Source organism: Phallusia mammillata, chromosome 4 (assembly GCF_965637545.1).
Source record: "Phallusia mammillata chromosome 4, kaPhaMamm4.hap1.1, whole genome shotgun sequence".
Lineage (NCBI taxonomy): Eukaryota > Metazoa > Chordata > Ascidiacea > Phlebobranchia > Ascidiidae > Phallusia > Phallusia mammillata.
Window position 1 is genome coordinate 19,789,163 of NC_137255.1, and position 16,957 is coordinate 19,806,119.

A 16,957-nucleotide genomic window follows, 5' to 3' on the forward strand; every position below is an offset into this window, starting at 1 on the left:
ATTGGAGCCCATTCTAAAAGTATGTTTTTTCCCAAAAATATATTCTGTGCATTTGTCGTTCTTTAATATTTTTTTGATATTTTTATTTATCTAATGAAGTCGATTAACGAATTTTTCCCTCGACATAATTTTCTTTCAGAAACTACGGAGGGGCGTTTACCGATGAACTACACCAGGGGTGGCCAACCGGCCAAAGCCTAAGAGCCACATTTGTTACTGTGTTACATCAAAGAGCCACATTACACACGGGCACACATGTTCATTGCCTTGTCCCTTTCTCACACAGAGAGACCTGTGCTTAACTAGATATATTCTAAATGTCGCACACAAACATAATAACGACACAATTTGACTTCTATATAGACCACGACACAATTTGACTTGTAAATGTATATGTATAGACCAGTGGTTCTTAACCTTTTTATAACGGCCGAACCCCTACGACAGGGGTGGCCAACCGGTCGAAGCCTAAGAGCCATATTTTTTGTTGCGTTAACACAAAGAGCCACATTATACACATAAGCAGATATGTTCAATGGCTTGTCCCTTCCTCACACACAGAGACCTGTGTTTAGCCAGATTTATTCCAAATGTCGCACACCAACATAATAATGAGACAATTGGACTTGTACAGACCACGGCCAGTCATTTTCAACACTGTCTCTCACACAAAACCTTCATTTCAACGAATCTCACAAACAAAATCAAATAAATTAAAATATCCTTTTTGTCTCATTCTATCAATAACGTGCGGTGAGATTCATGTCTGGTGAATTGCTAAAATCTTTTTTTTTTGCCAGTTTGAAGGCTAACTTGACAAAAATTGTTTACTCAAAAGATTTTCCCTGGTGAAAAACTTTGCGGTATTTTCATCTAATGCGCATGCGCCCCAAACGTACGCGCCGAGTAAAAATGCAAAGTGGCGAAACTAAATTCATTGCGACGTCACTAATGCATTTACCACCAACAGTTGCTCAAATCAAACCCAATACAAACTTCCCATAAAATACAACGTTCGTCGTAACCCGAAAACCAACGGATTGAATCACTATTATTTTACTTGGAACACTTTGTTGTAAATATCGCTGTTGCTTTGTGTCTCATTCACATTGTACGCAACAATAAGCAACCATTCATTGTTCAACAAATGAATATATGAGATCATAATCAAGATATTTGCCACAAAAGGTTGCAGTTTTAAGGCAAGGTTTGTGGCCATACCGATAGTAAGTTCGTTTAAAAGCAAAATTGTTGAAGCTTTACTTTAAATTCAACGATTTTTGTACCAGATCGCCACATACTAACCAAAATATACACAGTAGGCCCCAAACTTCGACAACGACGTAAGAGCCGCATATAACTAGGCGAAGAGCCGCATGCGGCTCGCGAGCCGCGGGTTGGCCACCCCTGCCCTACGATATTCTTCAGCCTTTGGTCGAACCCCAAAGTTACATCCTAGCTTTTTAACCCATTTTGTTTGGTAGGTCATAATTAGTTTTTGTTTAAACGTAGTGGCAACAGTTACTGTTTGTCATTTTGTTAAATTCTGACATCATAATACAAGCAACTTGTTTCATGATTGCTTTAATTCCGGCAATTTTTAGTTTTTACCGAAATGAAGTATTGTATTTTTAGCACCTGTACACAAACAGGAAAAAGATGAAGTAATAAGTTTTTGCTGTCAACAAAATTTCGTTGTTTTTCTGCTTACGAACAACGCCAACAATGCTCTTTGTTACGTCAAAAAAATAAAACCTTAGTGCAGGGGTGCACAACCATTTTGCAAGGAAACTGTTTAGAGCAGTTTAAAACACCCCTGCCTAAGTTAACCTTCTAGTGTTTTGATATTGAGCAAATACAAATTGCCGTTTTTAGCGACTATAGACCCTAAAGTTTGACAAATACGAGTATTTGTATTGTACTTCAAAAGGACCTTCGTTGAACCCCTGATTCGGCGTTGCCGAACCCCTGGGGTTCGATCGAACCCCGGTTAAGAACCACTGGTATAGACCAAGGGCCAGTCATTTTTAACAATGGACGGCTTGCACTGTGTAACACACACAAACTCTCATTTTAACGAAACCCACAAACGAAAACATATAAATGAAAATATCCTTTGTTTATCTTTCTATCAGTAACGTGCAGTGAGATTGGTGAGGTACTGAAATCATTTTTTCTCTGCCATTTTGAAGGCTAACTTGACAAAAATTGTTTATTTAAAATATCCACCCCGTTGAGAAACCGAAACTAAATTCATTGCGACGTCACTAATGCATTCAACGCCAACAATCGCTCAATTCAAACCCAAGACCAAAAGACAAACTGCCCATAAAATATAACGTTCGTCATAACACCCGAAACACTGCATCGAAACATTATTCATTTTGTAACAGGTTTTGTAGATATTGTTGCTTTGCCTGGTGTCTCATTGACATTTCACGGAACAATGAGTAATCATTCATTGTTCAACAATTGAATATTTGCAACCATAATATTTATTTGTCACGTTAGGTGGCAGCATGGTATACTCACATGATAGTCCAGCTCCTCTTTTCCTCTCATTTCTTTTTTTATCATGCGCATTTCGGTTACGCATGACTAACACTGCACGTCGCTTGAAGTTTTGTACAAGGTAGGCTACGTGGTAAACAGCTACTTTTTAAAAGGCGCTGGCGACAAATCCGTGTCTGTTTCAAAGTTTTTTAGATATTGGGTTTATTGTTTAATGTATGTAGAGTCATTAAAACGTTTTTAGCTTTCAATTGTATGAGCTCTTTGAAGTGTATTTTTGAAAACTTATAGACAGGCATCTTTTTTGTAGGAATTGCTTTAAAATTGCGGCAATGAACCGAATTGGCGAGGCAAGGTTTTTCAGCTTGTTACTACACTAGCCAACATGGCCTATGTCGTGTCATCAGGTGCAATGATGAGAGCTTACAGGTCAAAACAGTGAGCAGTATTTGCAGCTTACTTATCATCTATCTCAGTGGTTCCCTACCTTTTTGACCTTGCGGCACCCTATCAAAGAGATAAATAGTTTGCGGCACCCTGGCAAAACTGGATAAATCTTTTGAGGTTTCTGTATTTCAAATAACTGTATGAAATAAGGAGCCGGGAATAACTGCGAGACGCGAAACTTGATACGCACTGAAACTCGGTTAGAAATAAATAAATTCCGCACTTAACGGGTTAAAAATAAATAATGGACTGCAATATTGCAATATATCGCGGCACCCTTGACCACTTCAATTGGCACCCAGGGTGCCGCGGCACCCCGGTTGGGAACCACTGATCTATCTATTGGCTTATTAATCATATTGCCATCACTTTAGTTCCCCAGCAGTTGCTTGGACATTTCAAAAAATCAGTTTTTTCTGTGGTTTATACCCATTTGTGGTGTTGAACACAATTGGTGAGGCATTAATGTTCTGCCTGTTACTCCCAACAAACTGGAGGGCCTTTAGATGGCTACACAAACCAATTTGACATATGAATAAACTGTTGCTGCCAGGCATAATGTATCAACAATTTTTTTGCTCTGCCAACAGTCTTTGTTATAATATGCCCACCTTTCGATGCCCCATGCTGGAAGAGCTAAAAATTTTGTTTATACATTATGCATGGCAGCAACAGTTTATTCACATGTCATATTGGTTAGTGTAGCCATCTAATGGCCTTGCAGTATGGCTCGCCTAAGCCACGACGGAAACCTGCTATTGGTCCCAGTGTCAGCAGTAAGTCACCACAACCTGCCGACTCACAAACAATTAAACCAGCTCTGTAAATAGCTGCAGCCTCCGGTGAAGACATGACGGGAACCTGCGAAATGTCCATCAGGCATTTGACCAACGATGAAGTTTATTATGTCGTACGATGCCTGTTGATAGAGGGGCAACACAAGCTCCAAATCAAGCTTCGCACGTCATTCAAATGTTTGGCGACTCGGAGATTTGGGACGCAGGTGACATGAACAGCAACCAATCATGTGTCGCTTTGTCGGCCGATGGACCCCGCAAACTTTCGGCCTTCGCCAACATATCCGGTGGTTCGTCAAGTGATAAACACCAGTCGCCTCTTTCGCAGGAACCAAACAACTACGAGAACGAGCCAACGGGAAGAAGCAAGGAGTTTTGCTGGGACAGGAGCAGCAACATTGGCAAGAGCGCGAAATGCAGTTGGATACTTTCTTTCCCCACGCCCTTTGTCTACTTCTATGGGTGCTACCCAACACAATGATTTGGCGTATTATGACTGTAGACAGAGTATTATAGCTTGTATTTTATTTGGATTCGCATGAAATATAATATACTTGAGAAAAAAATTAGAGACACAGTTTGTCTTTGGGGTAAATGAGACAGTGGAAAGATAGAAGCCTCGTTGGGTCTTGCTTTTCGTCAAACTTTGCTTTGTCTTTGCTCAGACTAATTCGATTGTGGTTCTTGTAGCTGAGCGAAATCTACAGCAAAATTACACGACAGTTTAACACAACTATTTAAAATTATGTTAATTTATTCAAAAATAAGACAAATTGTGCCACATTTCCTGAGTAAATGCAACATTGCTTGAATCTTTATTTTCCGATTACAAACATGCTTATGTTTTGCCACTGTTTATTATTGGACGTTTTGTCCGAAGCCTAACCACAACATGTGTCATCACAGCAAACAACCCGTAACTACAAATAAAGAGGTAAATAACCATGGAAAACATACAAAAACACAACAATCGTTTTTTTGAAAAATATTCACACCTGTTCGTGTAACGTCTCCTCTGTCAAATTTTTTAATCTTTCCCAATGCGAGTGAAATAAAACTGATTCTGTCAAGCTGACGTTGAGAAGATGAGTGACGATGAAACCTACTGCGCAGTCGTCGGTCAGGTGAAAATCTTCGCAAGTTTGCATAAATTTTCCTTCCCTGTAAATGCAACTTCTTTAAAGCAATTGAAAGCATACTTAACTCCAATCAAGTGAAGTTGAATAACCAACAAAGTTAACCTACCCAATCCACGGTGTCATCTGTTTGGCCAACACAGTAGTCATACAGAATCCACTTCCACCATGGGCAAATTGATACGGATATTTTGTGCCATTTATTCTTGCCTACAGAAGAGCGAGAATTGAAATTCTTATGCATCTGAGCAAACTGTTTCAAAATCCAAAAACTAAGCTTCTCATACACAAATATAATATTTTTGTTGCTTTTAAACCCGTAACAGTTTAGCATTTGAATCGCGATCTTTTAATTATTTCCGTAAAGGAATTCCAGAACGATTCAATTTTTGTTTTTAATTTTTTTTTGCAAAGACTAAACACAAAAACTTGTGTTAGCCTCTCTGGTCCAGGGATTTGATTCAAATCCCAACAATACCTTGTAGGAATCGACAGTCCTTCTTCCTATGTACCAAGGTTTTCTCCAGTCGTATTTTCGTAGCAGCTTTTCAAGGTTTCTGACGTTGACGTAATCGTCGTCATCGAAATGGCACCACCACCTTCGTAAGCATGCAAAGTTATGATCCAATTTTATTTTCATCAGAAGTTTGAAGGCTAAGTTATACCTTGAGGCTTGTTGTGTTGCCAAAAGGGAGAATTCGTAATCGAGTTTGCAGCAAAGATCAGCCCTGCATTGCGTGAAATTCGTTTAAAACATATGTATAGATTCCGTCGTTACCTGATTCTTGATTCAACGATCATTTTCAACTTACCTAGCGTGGGTCGTAGGGCAATTTGTGGAAACCAGGCGATGACCTTAAGAATTACAAACACAACTTAGCTGCTACAGAATATCAAGTGATGCATTACATTTAATACAGCTGGTTAATGGAGGACATAAAACTATTACCGTAGGCTTTCAAGACGCACCTGTTCTTTTATCATATTCTTTGTCTCCTTCATCGCTGATAAAGAATACCTTCACAATTATGATCGAAGTTAGCATAATAGTACAGGACGTTTTTTGTGGTTGAGTTGTACTCACGTTGTTCTTGACCTTTTGAAACCACGTCTTTAACACTACGTCAAGTCGACTATCGTAAAACTTCTTGCTTGTTTTTACGGTGTAGAAAATGAAGTTTATGTTGGGTGTCTTCGGGTGCCCTTTGAAGATCACATGCTGGTAACGATCTTTCTGCTCATAATATCGCCCAGTGCCCAACAGACAAAGGACTGTGGCAATTACCATAAACAACAAGATGGCTTGACGTTTTAAGGGCTGACAGATCTCCATCTTGCCTGGGGTCATATCGTTGTAAGCAATCCACGGACTGTTATTTGTGGCTATTAGGCCGGTACATTTTAAGAAAGTACTCAAAGACCTTTGCTGTGGTGAAAACTTACATTGTTAGAATGCCTGTTGAAACAAACAAAAACCGAAAACGTTTTCTAAATAAATTTTCTGACTGTACAATAAAGCGTGTTTGCAATCCAAACTGTCAAACAAGGTAAGATGTAACTTACGTGCTGGTTTTACTTTTAGTGTACAATTTATTACCTCCACGTTACTAATGCTAAACCAGCATTATTATGGTAAGTAGCATTTAAAAGACATGTAACACATTTGAAATACTTACAAAAAAGGTTTACATTGAATTAAGTAGAAATCGCTTCGATATTACTACTTCATAACGTAGTCGGCTATTGCACAGTCAAGCATTTTGTTCAAATTTGTGAATATATCCGAGGTGTCACATCCATATGCCGTGTCTAGCTGTCTTGTTTTATATCTGACACACTATTCTTATTCAGTATCGTACAGACTCATATCTCCCCAACTAAAAACTTTTTAGGTTGGTTGTACTTTTTCCTCATTTTCAAGATCTGATGCTCCAAGATGACTCGATAAACTGCCATAGTGGTCTTTTGTTTACTTGTCCAATCACACGTCCAAGTTGCGTGAAAGTCAAACGACTCTTTGAAACCTTTCTGTTCAAGAAATTGGAGATCTGTGTTCAACGTTGCACATATACCGCGACACATTGCCTCAGGGCTTGCTAGGAGGTTCTTCACCTGTGAAATGCACATTTGTAACCCGTAATGGCTTACTGCAAGAAGGTTTATGTTTACATTAGTTCCATACAAATTCCTGCGAAACAATTAGTTGCGGTTTATTGTACACCGGCACCCCATGTTCACTTGACCTTGGCATAAGATTTGTTTCCAAGCGCGTGTCTGCCAATGTAATTAAGTGTCCCGCGTTGAAATCGTATTATTGCAGTTTTTCGTGTGATGAATATGTTTCACCCGTTCTGTGTTATAGAAGGTTTTGCGTTTTCAGGTATTATCCACACTGGACACACGCTACAGTTTCTGCTGTTCTATCCGGGTTACGATTTCGGACGACATTTTCGCTACTTTACAACAGATTTTCACATTTTTGGTCCAAGTTCAAGTACGACTTTAATGCTGAAATCCAAGTTCGCTGAATGTTTTCTACACTTTTAGAACACAAATCAGAATTCGACCACTTTTTATCGGTTAACCCAGAATCCACCATATGGTAAAGTAGCAATATTTAATTTTAAAACTTTCGTATTTTACGAAATTAAAACATTAGCAACAGATTTGTCAAACAAAAAATAAATTAAACTTAAATCAGTCCTGTTTTGTGAAAACAAGTCCAAGTCCAATGTTATGGGTAAAAAAAAATCAAGTTAAAAAAATCAGTATTTGGGATACGCTTGATTAAACAGGCTTTAAATCAAACTGAATTCGAACGCAACCTGATCACTAACAAGTTTTTCCAGGGGCTGTAGGCAGCTTTATTTCTCCAAGTCCGTGCACGCATACAGTACATTTAGTATCCTTGTTTTGTTATTTGAGTTATTCACGTTTTCTTCACTTTTTGTTTACGGGAAGCAGGTGAGTTGATCAGATTTTGTTTTTCAGCCTAATTATTTTAGAATTAAGTTTGTTTTTTATTGGATTGTTTTGGTGCAGACAGTTTCATAAAGCATAAAGAAAGAAAATTTGGTAAAGTGTTTTTGATAAGAGAGGTTAAAACTATAAAATATCTATATAATTTGTATATAACTGTGTATTGAAATCATAGTAACTCATAATTAAAATAATACATACAATAATTCGTTTAATAATCATAAATATTGCTAACTTGCAGAAGTGGCAGTTTATGTTGAAACAATGAAACACTTATTCTCACTTATTATCAACAATAATTATGCATTAGCAAAAAAAGTTTTATACAAGGGTCAAATCCAAATCTGAAACGAGCAGAAGTTTATTTGTGTCATGTTATATATTGTACTAGTGCAAATGAATCGAAGGCAATTCTATCCACCAAGAAATACGTTTCCCGGGTTGCTACCCCCCTCCTATTTGTCTACACCCCCACTTTCATTTTACCCCCAGCAGTATCCAGTTGCCCCGATGAGCACCGCCCCCATGATTGCACAACACGGTAAATGCAATTAAACTCATCAAAATTTGTTTCTGAGCTATTTTTTGTTGTCACGCACTAGATCTAACATTTATGTTCTAAAACCTTTGGTCTATGTAATTCGCCTAATTTTGTCTGGTTACAAATTCAACAAACACTTTCTTTATTAAATTATAAACATAAATGCCAGAGAACTTTCAAGCTCAGTTGACAACCTGCACTCATGATGACAAAATCGATTGTCTTAACGTCTGCAAGATATATTCTATATACACAAGTTTTCTGGCAGTTATGTTTTTAACCAAATTACTTTTTAAGTCCGTGTATGGAGTTCCTAATTAAACGTAAGAAATATTTCTGATTTAATGTGTATTATAACACAAGGGCGTTGACAATTATAGATTTCTGTCCAATGTGCGTGAGAATGCCGGTTATGTCACCATACCAGCAATGTCCGCAGTATATGTACTACTCCGGTATGCCAATGGCTGGACCGGATCTCTGCAGAATTTTGCCTGGTGCCAGTTACGTGCCAGCAGCACCCAGTGCGATGCCTTACCCTCCCAATATGCAGGTTCCATTAGGTAAGTGATTTACACGTCTTCCAACTACTCAATCAATTAACAAGACTTAAAACGTCAGCAGGTATGTCTCTGTTGAGACAAACTGGTGGATTGCCGCCTGATCCCGGCCCTCAAGCCTTTGGTGCGTCGCGTTCAAATGGAAATCGGTTCCCAAACACTAACTTGGATACAGGAGCTAACGAATGCACGCAAGGTATAGTGTTGATTGGTTTTGACCTAATGTAATCAACTTGCGTTTAAAGATTTTTTTAGATATAAAACATTTGCCTCGCACGTAAACATGTGAAAAGAGATCTCACAACTTCCTGTAGCCTAAACCACAGCGCGAGTTAAAAAAAAGCGTTTCCACCCCTACAGTATTAAATGTCAAACTCATTTCGACTCTTAGCGGGCCTATGTTGTGGCAAATTAAAGTTTTGGTTTGAATGTATGACATGACAGCGTCAAGTTAACGGTATCGCCGACAAGGGTTACAAACATATTGCATACAGATGGGCGCCAAACGACAAGAAGCAGAAGCAACTTGCGAGGAAGAGGCAGCAGAACTCAGAATCGAACAAGGAATTCTAATTTCAGCCAAAGTCGAAATACTTCAATTGCAGCATCAAAAATTAAGCAGCGGTATTCTATATATCGCAAGCAAACAAACAGCAGAAGCAAATCTAAAGAAGTAAATTAACAAATGTGAAACTCTTGCATGTTTGAGTAGAATTGTCTAAATTTTATTCCTGTTAGAAAGACCACACTCGATCAGGAGATCAGGCGATGCCATCTGTTGAACCGGTGGAATTAAGCAGCATTGCGTGCATTGAAGAAGGTCGAGGTAAACAAAGCAAAGCAATATTAGTATGTTGCCATCTAAAACATATAGCTAAATTGTTAGCAATTACAACCAGATACTGACTACGATAGCTGGGAAGAGGTTGAAAACGAAGACGTCCCTGTCACAAATGCTTCCACTTGGTTGGACGACACCCGTATGGTGATGGAAGCACCTGCATTAACCAACAGACACAAGCATATTGGAGCTCATTCCAAACGTATGTTTTTCCCAAATATAAATTCTGTACAATGTACATCTATATTTTTGTATTTGATCTCACTTTCTAAGTTGTTTTATATCTAATGAAGTAATTTAACGATGTTTTTTCCCAACATGATTTATATTCAGAAACTACGAAGGGGCGACTACCGATGGACTACACCCTGATCAATGATAAGACATTTTCCTACGTCAACTACAATCCGGAAATGGTGCCACTCAAGCTTGACAAGATGTGGATACACGTAATAGCACTTACTTACCAAAACAACGAACCAACGTAAATCAAAACTGTTTATATTTTGCAGAGTGGCTCGCCTAAGCCACAAAGAAAATCCGCTGTTGGTCCTACTGTCAGCGGTACGTCACCACAGCGAGCAGACTCGGCGTTAAAAACAATCAAACCAGCTCTGTGCATCGCTGCAGCCTCCGGTGAAGACACGACGGGAACCTGCGAAATGTCCATTAGGCATTTGACCAACGATGAAGTTTATTATGTCGTACGACCTAAAGCCAAACCCTGCAATGAAAACAACAAAACAGACGCTGCATCAAAAAGCTGCCAAGGCTGCAACCACGTTCCGAAATGTGCCACTTGTTGCTGTACAGTTAGTAGGTCGCTTGTTGATAGAGGAGTAATGCAAGCTCCAAATCAAGCTTCGCAAGTCATTCAAATGTTTGGCGACTCGGAGATTTGGGACGCAGGTGACATGAACAACAAGCAAACACCTGTTGCTTTGCCAGGGGCTGAACCCCGTGCGCGAAGACTTTCGGCCTTCGCCAACATATCCGGTGGTTCGTCAAGCGATAAACACCAGTCGCCTCTTCCACTGGATCCAAACAACAACAACAACAACGAGAACGAACCGACGGAAAGAAGCAAGGAGTTCTGGTGGGACAGGAGCACTGACATCGGTTACCGCGAAAGAGGGAGAAATGTTGAACACTTTATTCATCCCACAACTTTAGGCGAGGATGAGCTTGATGACACCAGAATATCTGGGGCTTTTATTCAGGAGGTTGATGATTTTGTCGTGGTAGACACTGCTCCTAAAGCCTCCACTACACAGGCAATTGATGTCAATAACAACGAATCTGATAATAAAAACCAACAAGATTCTTTGATGATTGAAGAAGGGAATGCTTCCCAGGACAGACGGAAACTGGACGTTGACTGGAATTCAATACGTTCCGTTGTACCAAAAGAATATGCAACAAGGTCGTACACACAAGAAGGTACGGCAGAGGTGTACGACTTTGACAGTACTCTGGGATTAGTATCATGCCCTGGAGATGAATCAGTCAGACTTGCAACATCAAAACACTCAGCAACATCGTCCAATGGGCATAGACCGATATCTGAACAGGACAACGCCATTGTCGCATTTGTGGAACGCCCTGGTGGTCCAGACGGGCGCTGTGAAAATGAATCATCAACATCCAGCCTTACAATCAGCTTGTCGCCTTCGGAAGAAATTCCACAGGTCGTTAACACATCTACAAGGCACGTCGAAGCTAGGAGAGTGACTACGCCGAGTTCTAAGGTACGTCCAGTTAAGAACTGGGGAAAACACGACGTGCGTTTGCTCTTGATCGCCACAACGGGATCAAGTTCTCCTTCATCGACCACCACTTGGTGTCCTCCGTCAGCAAGCACGCCGTCCTTTTCAACCACAACCTCAGTCCATCCACACCTCGTCACTGGAAGAACTGTGAAGAGCACAGCAAACGAAAAACTGCAATCGATTCAGTCGCAAAAACAGGCAAGGTCTTTGCCCTCCAGTCCAAAGGGGCGGTTGTTTCATCTAAGTGCAAACAAACACAGAAGCATGGCAGCTAGTGCTGAGTGTATACCGGCGGTGTTGCAGCAAAATCAACAGTGGAACACCATCACAGAAACTCCAGATCGCGAGTTACAGATTGATTGCCAAGATTTTAATAAACCTTCAGCGGCAGATAGATACGATCGGCGTCGTACTGATTCGCCAGATTTTTGGAGAAAGCCTTCCGAAAACCGTCACAAAACTTATCTTCTAACTCCCGCATCTTCAGAGCTGCTGGCTCAATCACCAACAAAGGACACCCAAGCAGACCAAAATGTGGAAGCTGTAGCGGCTATATCTAAGTACGGTAACGATGCTACAGCAACTTTGACAATTAAACCTATTCATCAATCCCGAGCTTCGGGTATTCCGCGCCCAAAGAAGAGCAAAGCGCCTCAACACGTTCATCATTCAGACCAACATGAACGTATTACAGCAAAGCCAATCACAGATACAGACAGACCTGCTGTCATTGCGCAAGAAACAACACAGCAGGGTAAAAGCCTTTTGTCAGGTACTGCTTCAACCTCGCCAACCAGCTCTCACACCGTCACCCCGGCAACCACACCAGAATTTGGTCGTTTGGGACCAACAGGTTCAAAAACTGTGGTGAAGACTAAACGGCGAAGCAGTGCTTCATCACGCAACAAGCGCGGGGCAAGAAAAACTATTATAACATCGGTTAACGCTTCCGAAAAAACATCAAAGAAGACCGACAAGGTTAAGCGCGCGCCAACGCCTGCAGAAAGAAACAAAACCAAGGAAAAGTTTTTCGTTCCTGCTAAACCAACAACTGGAAGCTACAGAGAACCTGCAAGTCGGCATCAAAAATTGTCACTTTCAAATCGAGTTGTAAGTGGCCGAGCTCCTACTCGTCGTTCGCCGCGGACAGCGCGGTCAACTTTGTCCACAAAACACATTTCCACAGAGAAGGCGTCTAAAGAACCACCAACCAAGCCCGAGAAATCAGCCGCATCACAAAGAGCCATGCTGCGTTCCGAGTTAGCTCGAGTGTTTGCTGCACACGAACATGCCCAGCCACCAGCGGTCAAACATACCACCGGTTCTCATTTGCCCGATAAAAGCAACAAAACCAAGAGACCTAAAAATACAGTGTCTACTCAACAAACTTCTGTTGAAAACCAACCTGATGTCGCGTTACCAACTTCCACTTCTACTGTCACGTGCGTTCTGGACACAAGCGACGTTGAAGACGTCACTCACGGTCACGTGCATTCGTCCATACAGACAATCGTTCACAAGTTGGTGAAACAAACCACTTCACATCACGACAAACCTGTCTGCTCGCCATCGTTGGCGGCGCTACGTGAAAAGGGTTTGTACCGATTCCAGGCAGAAATCTACCAAACAGTCGTGGACACGTCTTCTGCAAGGGTCACCACGGTTCAAAAACGCGCAAGCACCGCCCCCAATTCGCCAATACATAACTCGACTCTTGCAAGTAGCAAAAGAAGCGTTAGTCTGTCTGATGTATTTTACGACTCCACTGTTGATCCTTCTCTCTCCGTTTGGCATACCAAGTTACAAGAAGATCAGGACATCTCAAGTAGTTTTATAGGTCTTCTTTCTCATCAGGATCATGAAGTTGATTCCAGTGTAAATCAATCCGCGTCGGCTGAACACCCAGATGAGCCTCAGTCAATAGTGCAACGGTTTCGGGACATTCATGGCAAAGGATCTACTTACGTTGGCTTCAGCCCTCCTACAATGACGCCACCCGAAAAGTTTTTGTCACCCCAGAAGCGTGTAAATGAAGACTCACTGATATATCAAGCCAATAATGATAGGCCTTCCCTTCCGGAAGAACCCTTGGTTGATGAGAATCTGAAGTCAATGGATGATACCCGGTCTTCTCGTGTTTTGAGCGAGGATCTTGAAAACGAAATTCGCAAGAAGGTTGAAATACTTCTGCACTCGGTCAAAGAAGATTCGTTACAGAGTAATCGCGGATGCTCAAGTTTTACGGCTAATTCGGAGAAAAAGGCCAGTGTTGGATCTGCGCGAGGACGAAAGAAATCTTTAGATCAATCGACACAAACCAGCGACCTTAAAGATCAAGGCAGCCCCAATACGGCCCAACAGTCAAGCTTAAAGTTAAGCGTCCCTCCAAAGAAACCTCCTAGGAGCAACAGTCCAAGCAATCTGAGCAACCGAATAGCTAGTCAAGAATTGCAACAAACAAAAACGGTTGTAACAACAACTGCAACTAGTACCGTTAACGGTTCACCGATCGTTCCATACTATCCGCTTTTGACCAGTTTCTCCCGCTTTTCCCCGCACAGACATCCGCATTTTCTGTCTCCGACGTTTATTCCGGTCAACATAAGTCAGCAGTTTTACCGTGCACCGGGTGTAGCGTGGCCCAACGTGTCCACTCATTCGCAATCTTCAGACAACAGCATCGATCTGTCCGCCGAATCTCAATTCAAAACTTCTCACACCGACCAGTCACAGCGACGGGCTTCAGATAGCGGGAACGTGCAGGATATGGCTCCAAGCGTTGTGATGTTACCGGCAACCGGCATGCTCCCTTCTTATTACATTCCCCCAGTTTATCCGGACGCTCCCCGTCCCAAGGCTCCAGCAGGTAGAAAATCTAAACCTGTCCTGCGTCGTAGGCGTTCCTTTCCAGGCCCGATTAGTTCATCATCCGTGGCTAAAGCGAGGTTGAATCGTCGATACGGTTTGGCGAGAAACTACGCCGCTGTTAAGTTTGCTAAACCTACACCTCTTGCTCTTAACCAGTCGCACCCGGTAACCCGTCCACAGGTCGTACGACGACCCCGCTTCGCCCGAAGCAGCTTGTCCGATGACGTAGTGTTTCAAAGCATTGAACAACGGTCAGGGGCTCCAGTGTTCGTAACGAAACCAAAGGTACAGCTTTAAAGATAAGTATACGTTAAACTTATTTACGTAAGCGTATAACGACGCCTGTTGCACATTGCAGACCCCTTTACCTAAAGCAGCTGATAAAGAAGCAGCGGAGAAGCCCACTAAGAATGAAACAAATGATGCTGAAGGTAGAACAAATGATGTTTTCTTGTTTGGGTATACTTGTTAAATTTGTGGTGATTAGAAAAAAAGGCTGCTGAAGTGTGGCTTTCCTCGGGAGGTGATACTGGCTATACATCGGGTGCAACATCTTCTGGAAGAACAACTCCAGAAGCAGTAGATTCTCATCCTGAACGACCCACTCAGAGATTGGATGCGATACCAGAAGACAGCAAGCAACAGGTACAAATTTGAATGAAAATATTTAGCGTAGACAAACCGTTTAAAGGATGAGAGTTTTGCAGGTAGATACAAGTGTACAAGATACTAGTGTACAAGATACAACTAAGGACGTGTCTGAAGATCATCAGGATGTTGTTGAAGACAAACATAGCAAAAGTAAGATAGTTTAGTAAAAAATGAGCCAAGTTTTACACGTATTTACACGGTAACTCTACAACACCGTGCTGCTCGTAGACCAGCTTGTTTTGGTGGAATACCTCTTTTGTGCCATGCCTACTTCTGTTTGTATATGAGTGTATTATGGTTGGTATGCATGGACACTCATAAGGCTAAAGTATACAACATCTTCTTATTTCAGGCAAAAAGGTGACACACTTTCAAACGATTAAGCGAATCAAACGGTTTATGTCGACGAAAAAAGTTGGCAAACACGATCACACAGTCGCTAATCCGGAGCAGATTCGGACGCAGCAAGATGCCAGTGAAGTAGAAGACTCCCGGATGTTCCTCAGAAAAAGCAAAACTGACACCAAGTTACCTAAGACATCCGACACCACAGTTACACATGTTGGCAAAGGTATGTTGCTGAAAATAAAACCGAAATAACAGTTACACTACTTTGTTATAATTTCAGGAGCAGCGGTCAGAGAGATTTTCAAGAAGTCTAAAAAGTCCTCAATAGATAAAGGAAGCAACAGTACATTAAAGGGTACAGAGGAATTTAAAAACGTCTCTGCTAAAATTGCTAGTCGTCCAGGGGCGGAAACTAATCGACCCCCAGGGCCACGAGAAAACTATGACATGAAACTAGCTCTTCTTAAACCAAGTTTCGTGGCTGTAGCTCCTTCTGAAATAAGGCCGGTCGAGGACCAACAGAAAAACGTGACACACATAGCTGGTGAGTAAAGTTTACTTTTAAGTTTTACTAGATACCATAGTATAGAACCGAATACCTTTTGCAAGCTTTGAAATTTAGCCTACAAATTAGTAACTTTAGTAACAAATTAGTAATTGAGAAAATTCAATATGGGTTTAGGGTGAACGCGCTCTATAAAGCAACGGGCTCGCTGTGTTTTTATTTGGCAACAACACAAGCTCAAAACTAGATGGTAAAGAGTTGTTTAAATATTTAGACAAACCAGCACCAAATCCCGGAAGTGCTTTGGACACAAGTATCCAACGAACAAACACTCGACGGTCCGTGTCAACCCCAGGAATACGCATCAACTCTGAGACGGGTGACGTCATCGATGAGGAAAAATCGGCGCATACTACTTCTATGGCGCAACATCAACCTATGCACAAGATTCTGTCGAGCACGGCGATTGATGATGACAGTTTGGAAGATGGTGCATCACAATCAAGGACTCTCCAAAATTATGGGGTTAACAGTGAATTGCAGGTTACTGACGAACAGTTAAATCTCATGGGGAAAAGCAGGGAATCCACAGTTATATAATTTTTTTGACTTGTAGAAGAGTGTTTATTTTTTCACTTTGTTTGCAATACAGATTTTGGCATTAAGTTACGACGCTTATTTGAAAGCTAAGTCTTCTCTACGGCATACTTTAGATCATAGTGCAAGGGTCCCCTTGAACTGTCGGATAACCATCAATACCCGTTGCTCCCTACTCACCAACAAAAGAAAAACTTAGATATGTCGAATTCTGAATATAAAAGGAAGGAGTTGTTCTCACAATAAGCACTAAATTACTTCACATTATAAAAACGCCTAAGGTAGCTTTTATCACTACATAAAGTGTACCAAAGTCCCCAGTGTATTTTGATGAGTTTTCTGCAACATATGCTCCCATAGAAAGCGAACAGGTGCTTATGATTGGATTGTGTGTATATATAGGGTAA

The 16,957-nt window shown here is 41.2% G+C and overlaps 2 protein-coding genes across 4 annotated transcripts; one reads left to right on the forward strand and one right to left on the reverse strand.

Annotated features, from left to right (window-relative positions):
- Positions 1-4,258: 4,258 nt before the first annotated feature.
- On the reverse strand, positions 4,259-6,928 carry LOC145222586 (beta-1,3-N-acetylglucosaminyltransferase lunatic fringe-like). 2 transcript variants are annotated; one of them, XM_080088739.1, is made up of 8 exons: positions 5,976-6,928; positions 5,861-5,909; positions 5,704-5,746; positions 5,557-5,619; positions 5,370-5,490; positions 5,001-5,101; positions 4,751-4,916; positions 4,259-4,456 (listed from the first exon to the last, which is right to left on the reverse strand). In XM_080088739.1, exons 1-8 carry the CDS (start codon positions 6,237-6,239, stop codon positions 4,322-4,324), a joined length of 942 nt encoding a protein of 313 aa, XP_079944865.1. In that variant the 5' UTR covers positions 6,240-6,928; the 3' UTR covers positions 4,259-4,321. The 2 variants fall into 2 exon arrangements, with proteins under 2 accessions (XP_079944865.1, XP_079944866.1); XM_080088740.1 differs by lacking the exon at positions 5,557-5,619.
- Positions 6,929-7,240: 312 nt separating this feature from the next.
- LOC145222584 (uncharacterized) lies at positions 7,241-16,618 on the forward strand. Of its 2 annotated transcripts, none has more exons than XM_080088732.1 (15): positions 7,241-7,855; positions 8,262-8,411; positions 8,792-8,974; positions 9,033-9,167; positions 9,466-9,644; positions 9,710-9,797; positions 9,871-10,014; positions 10,146-10,261; positions 10,325-14,734; positions 14,808-14,880; positions 14,937-15,094; positions 15,157-15,250; positions 15,453-15,671; positions 15,729-15,992; positions 16,228-16,618. In XM_080088732.1, exons 2-15 carry the CDS (start codon positions 8,267-8,269, stop codon positions 16,551-16,553), a joined length of 6,534 nt encoding a protein of 2,177 aa, XP_079944858.1. In that variant the 5' UTR covers positions 7,241-7,855; positions 8,262-8,266; the 3' UTR covers positions 16,554-16,618. The 2 variants fall into 2 exon arrangements, with proteins under 2 accessions (XP_079944858.1, XP_079944859.1); XM_080088733.1 differs by having other exon boundaries at positions 9,036-9,167.
- Positions 16,619-16,957: the final 339 nt, after the last annotated feature.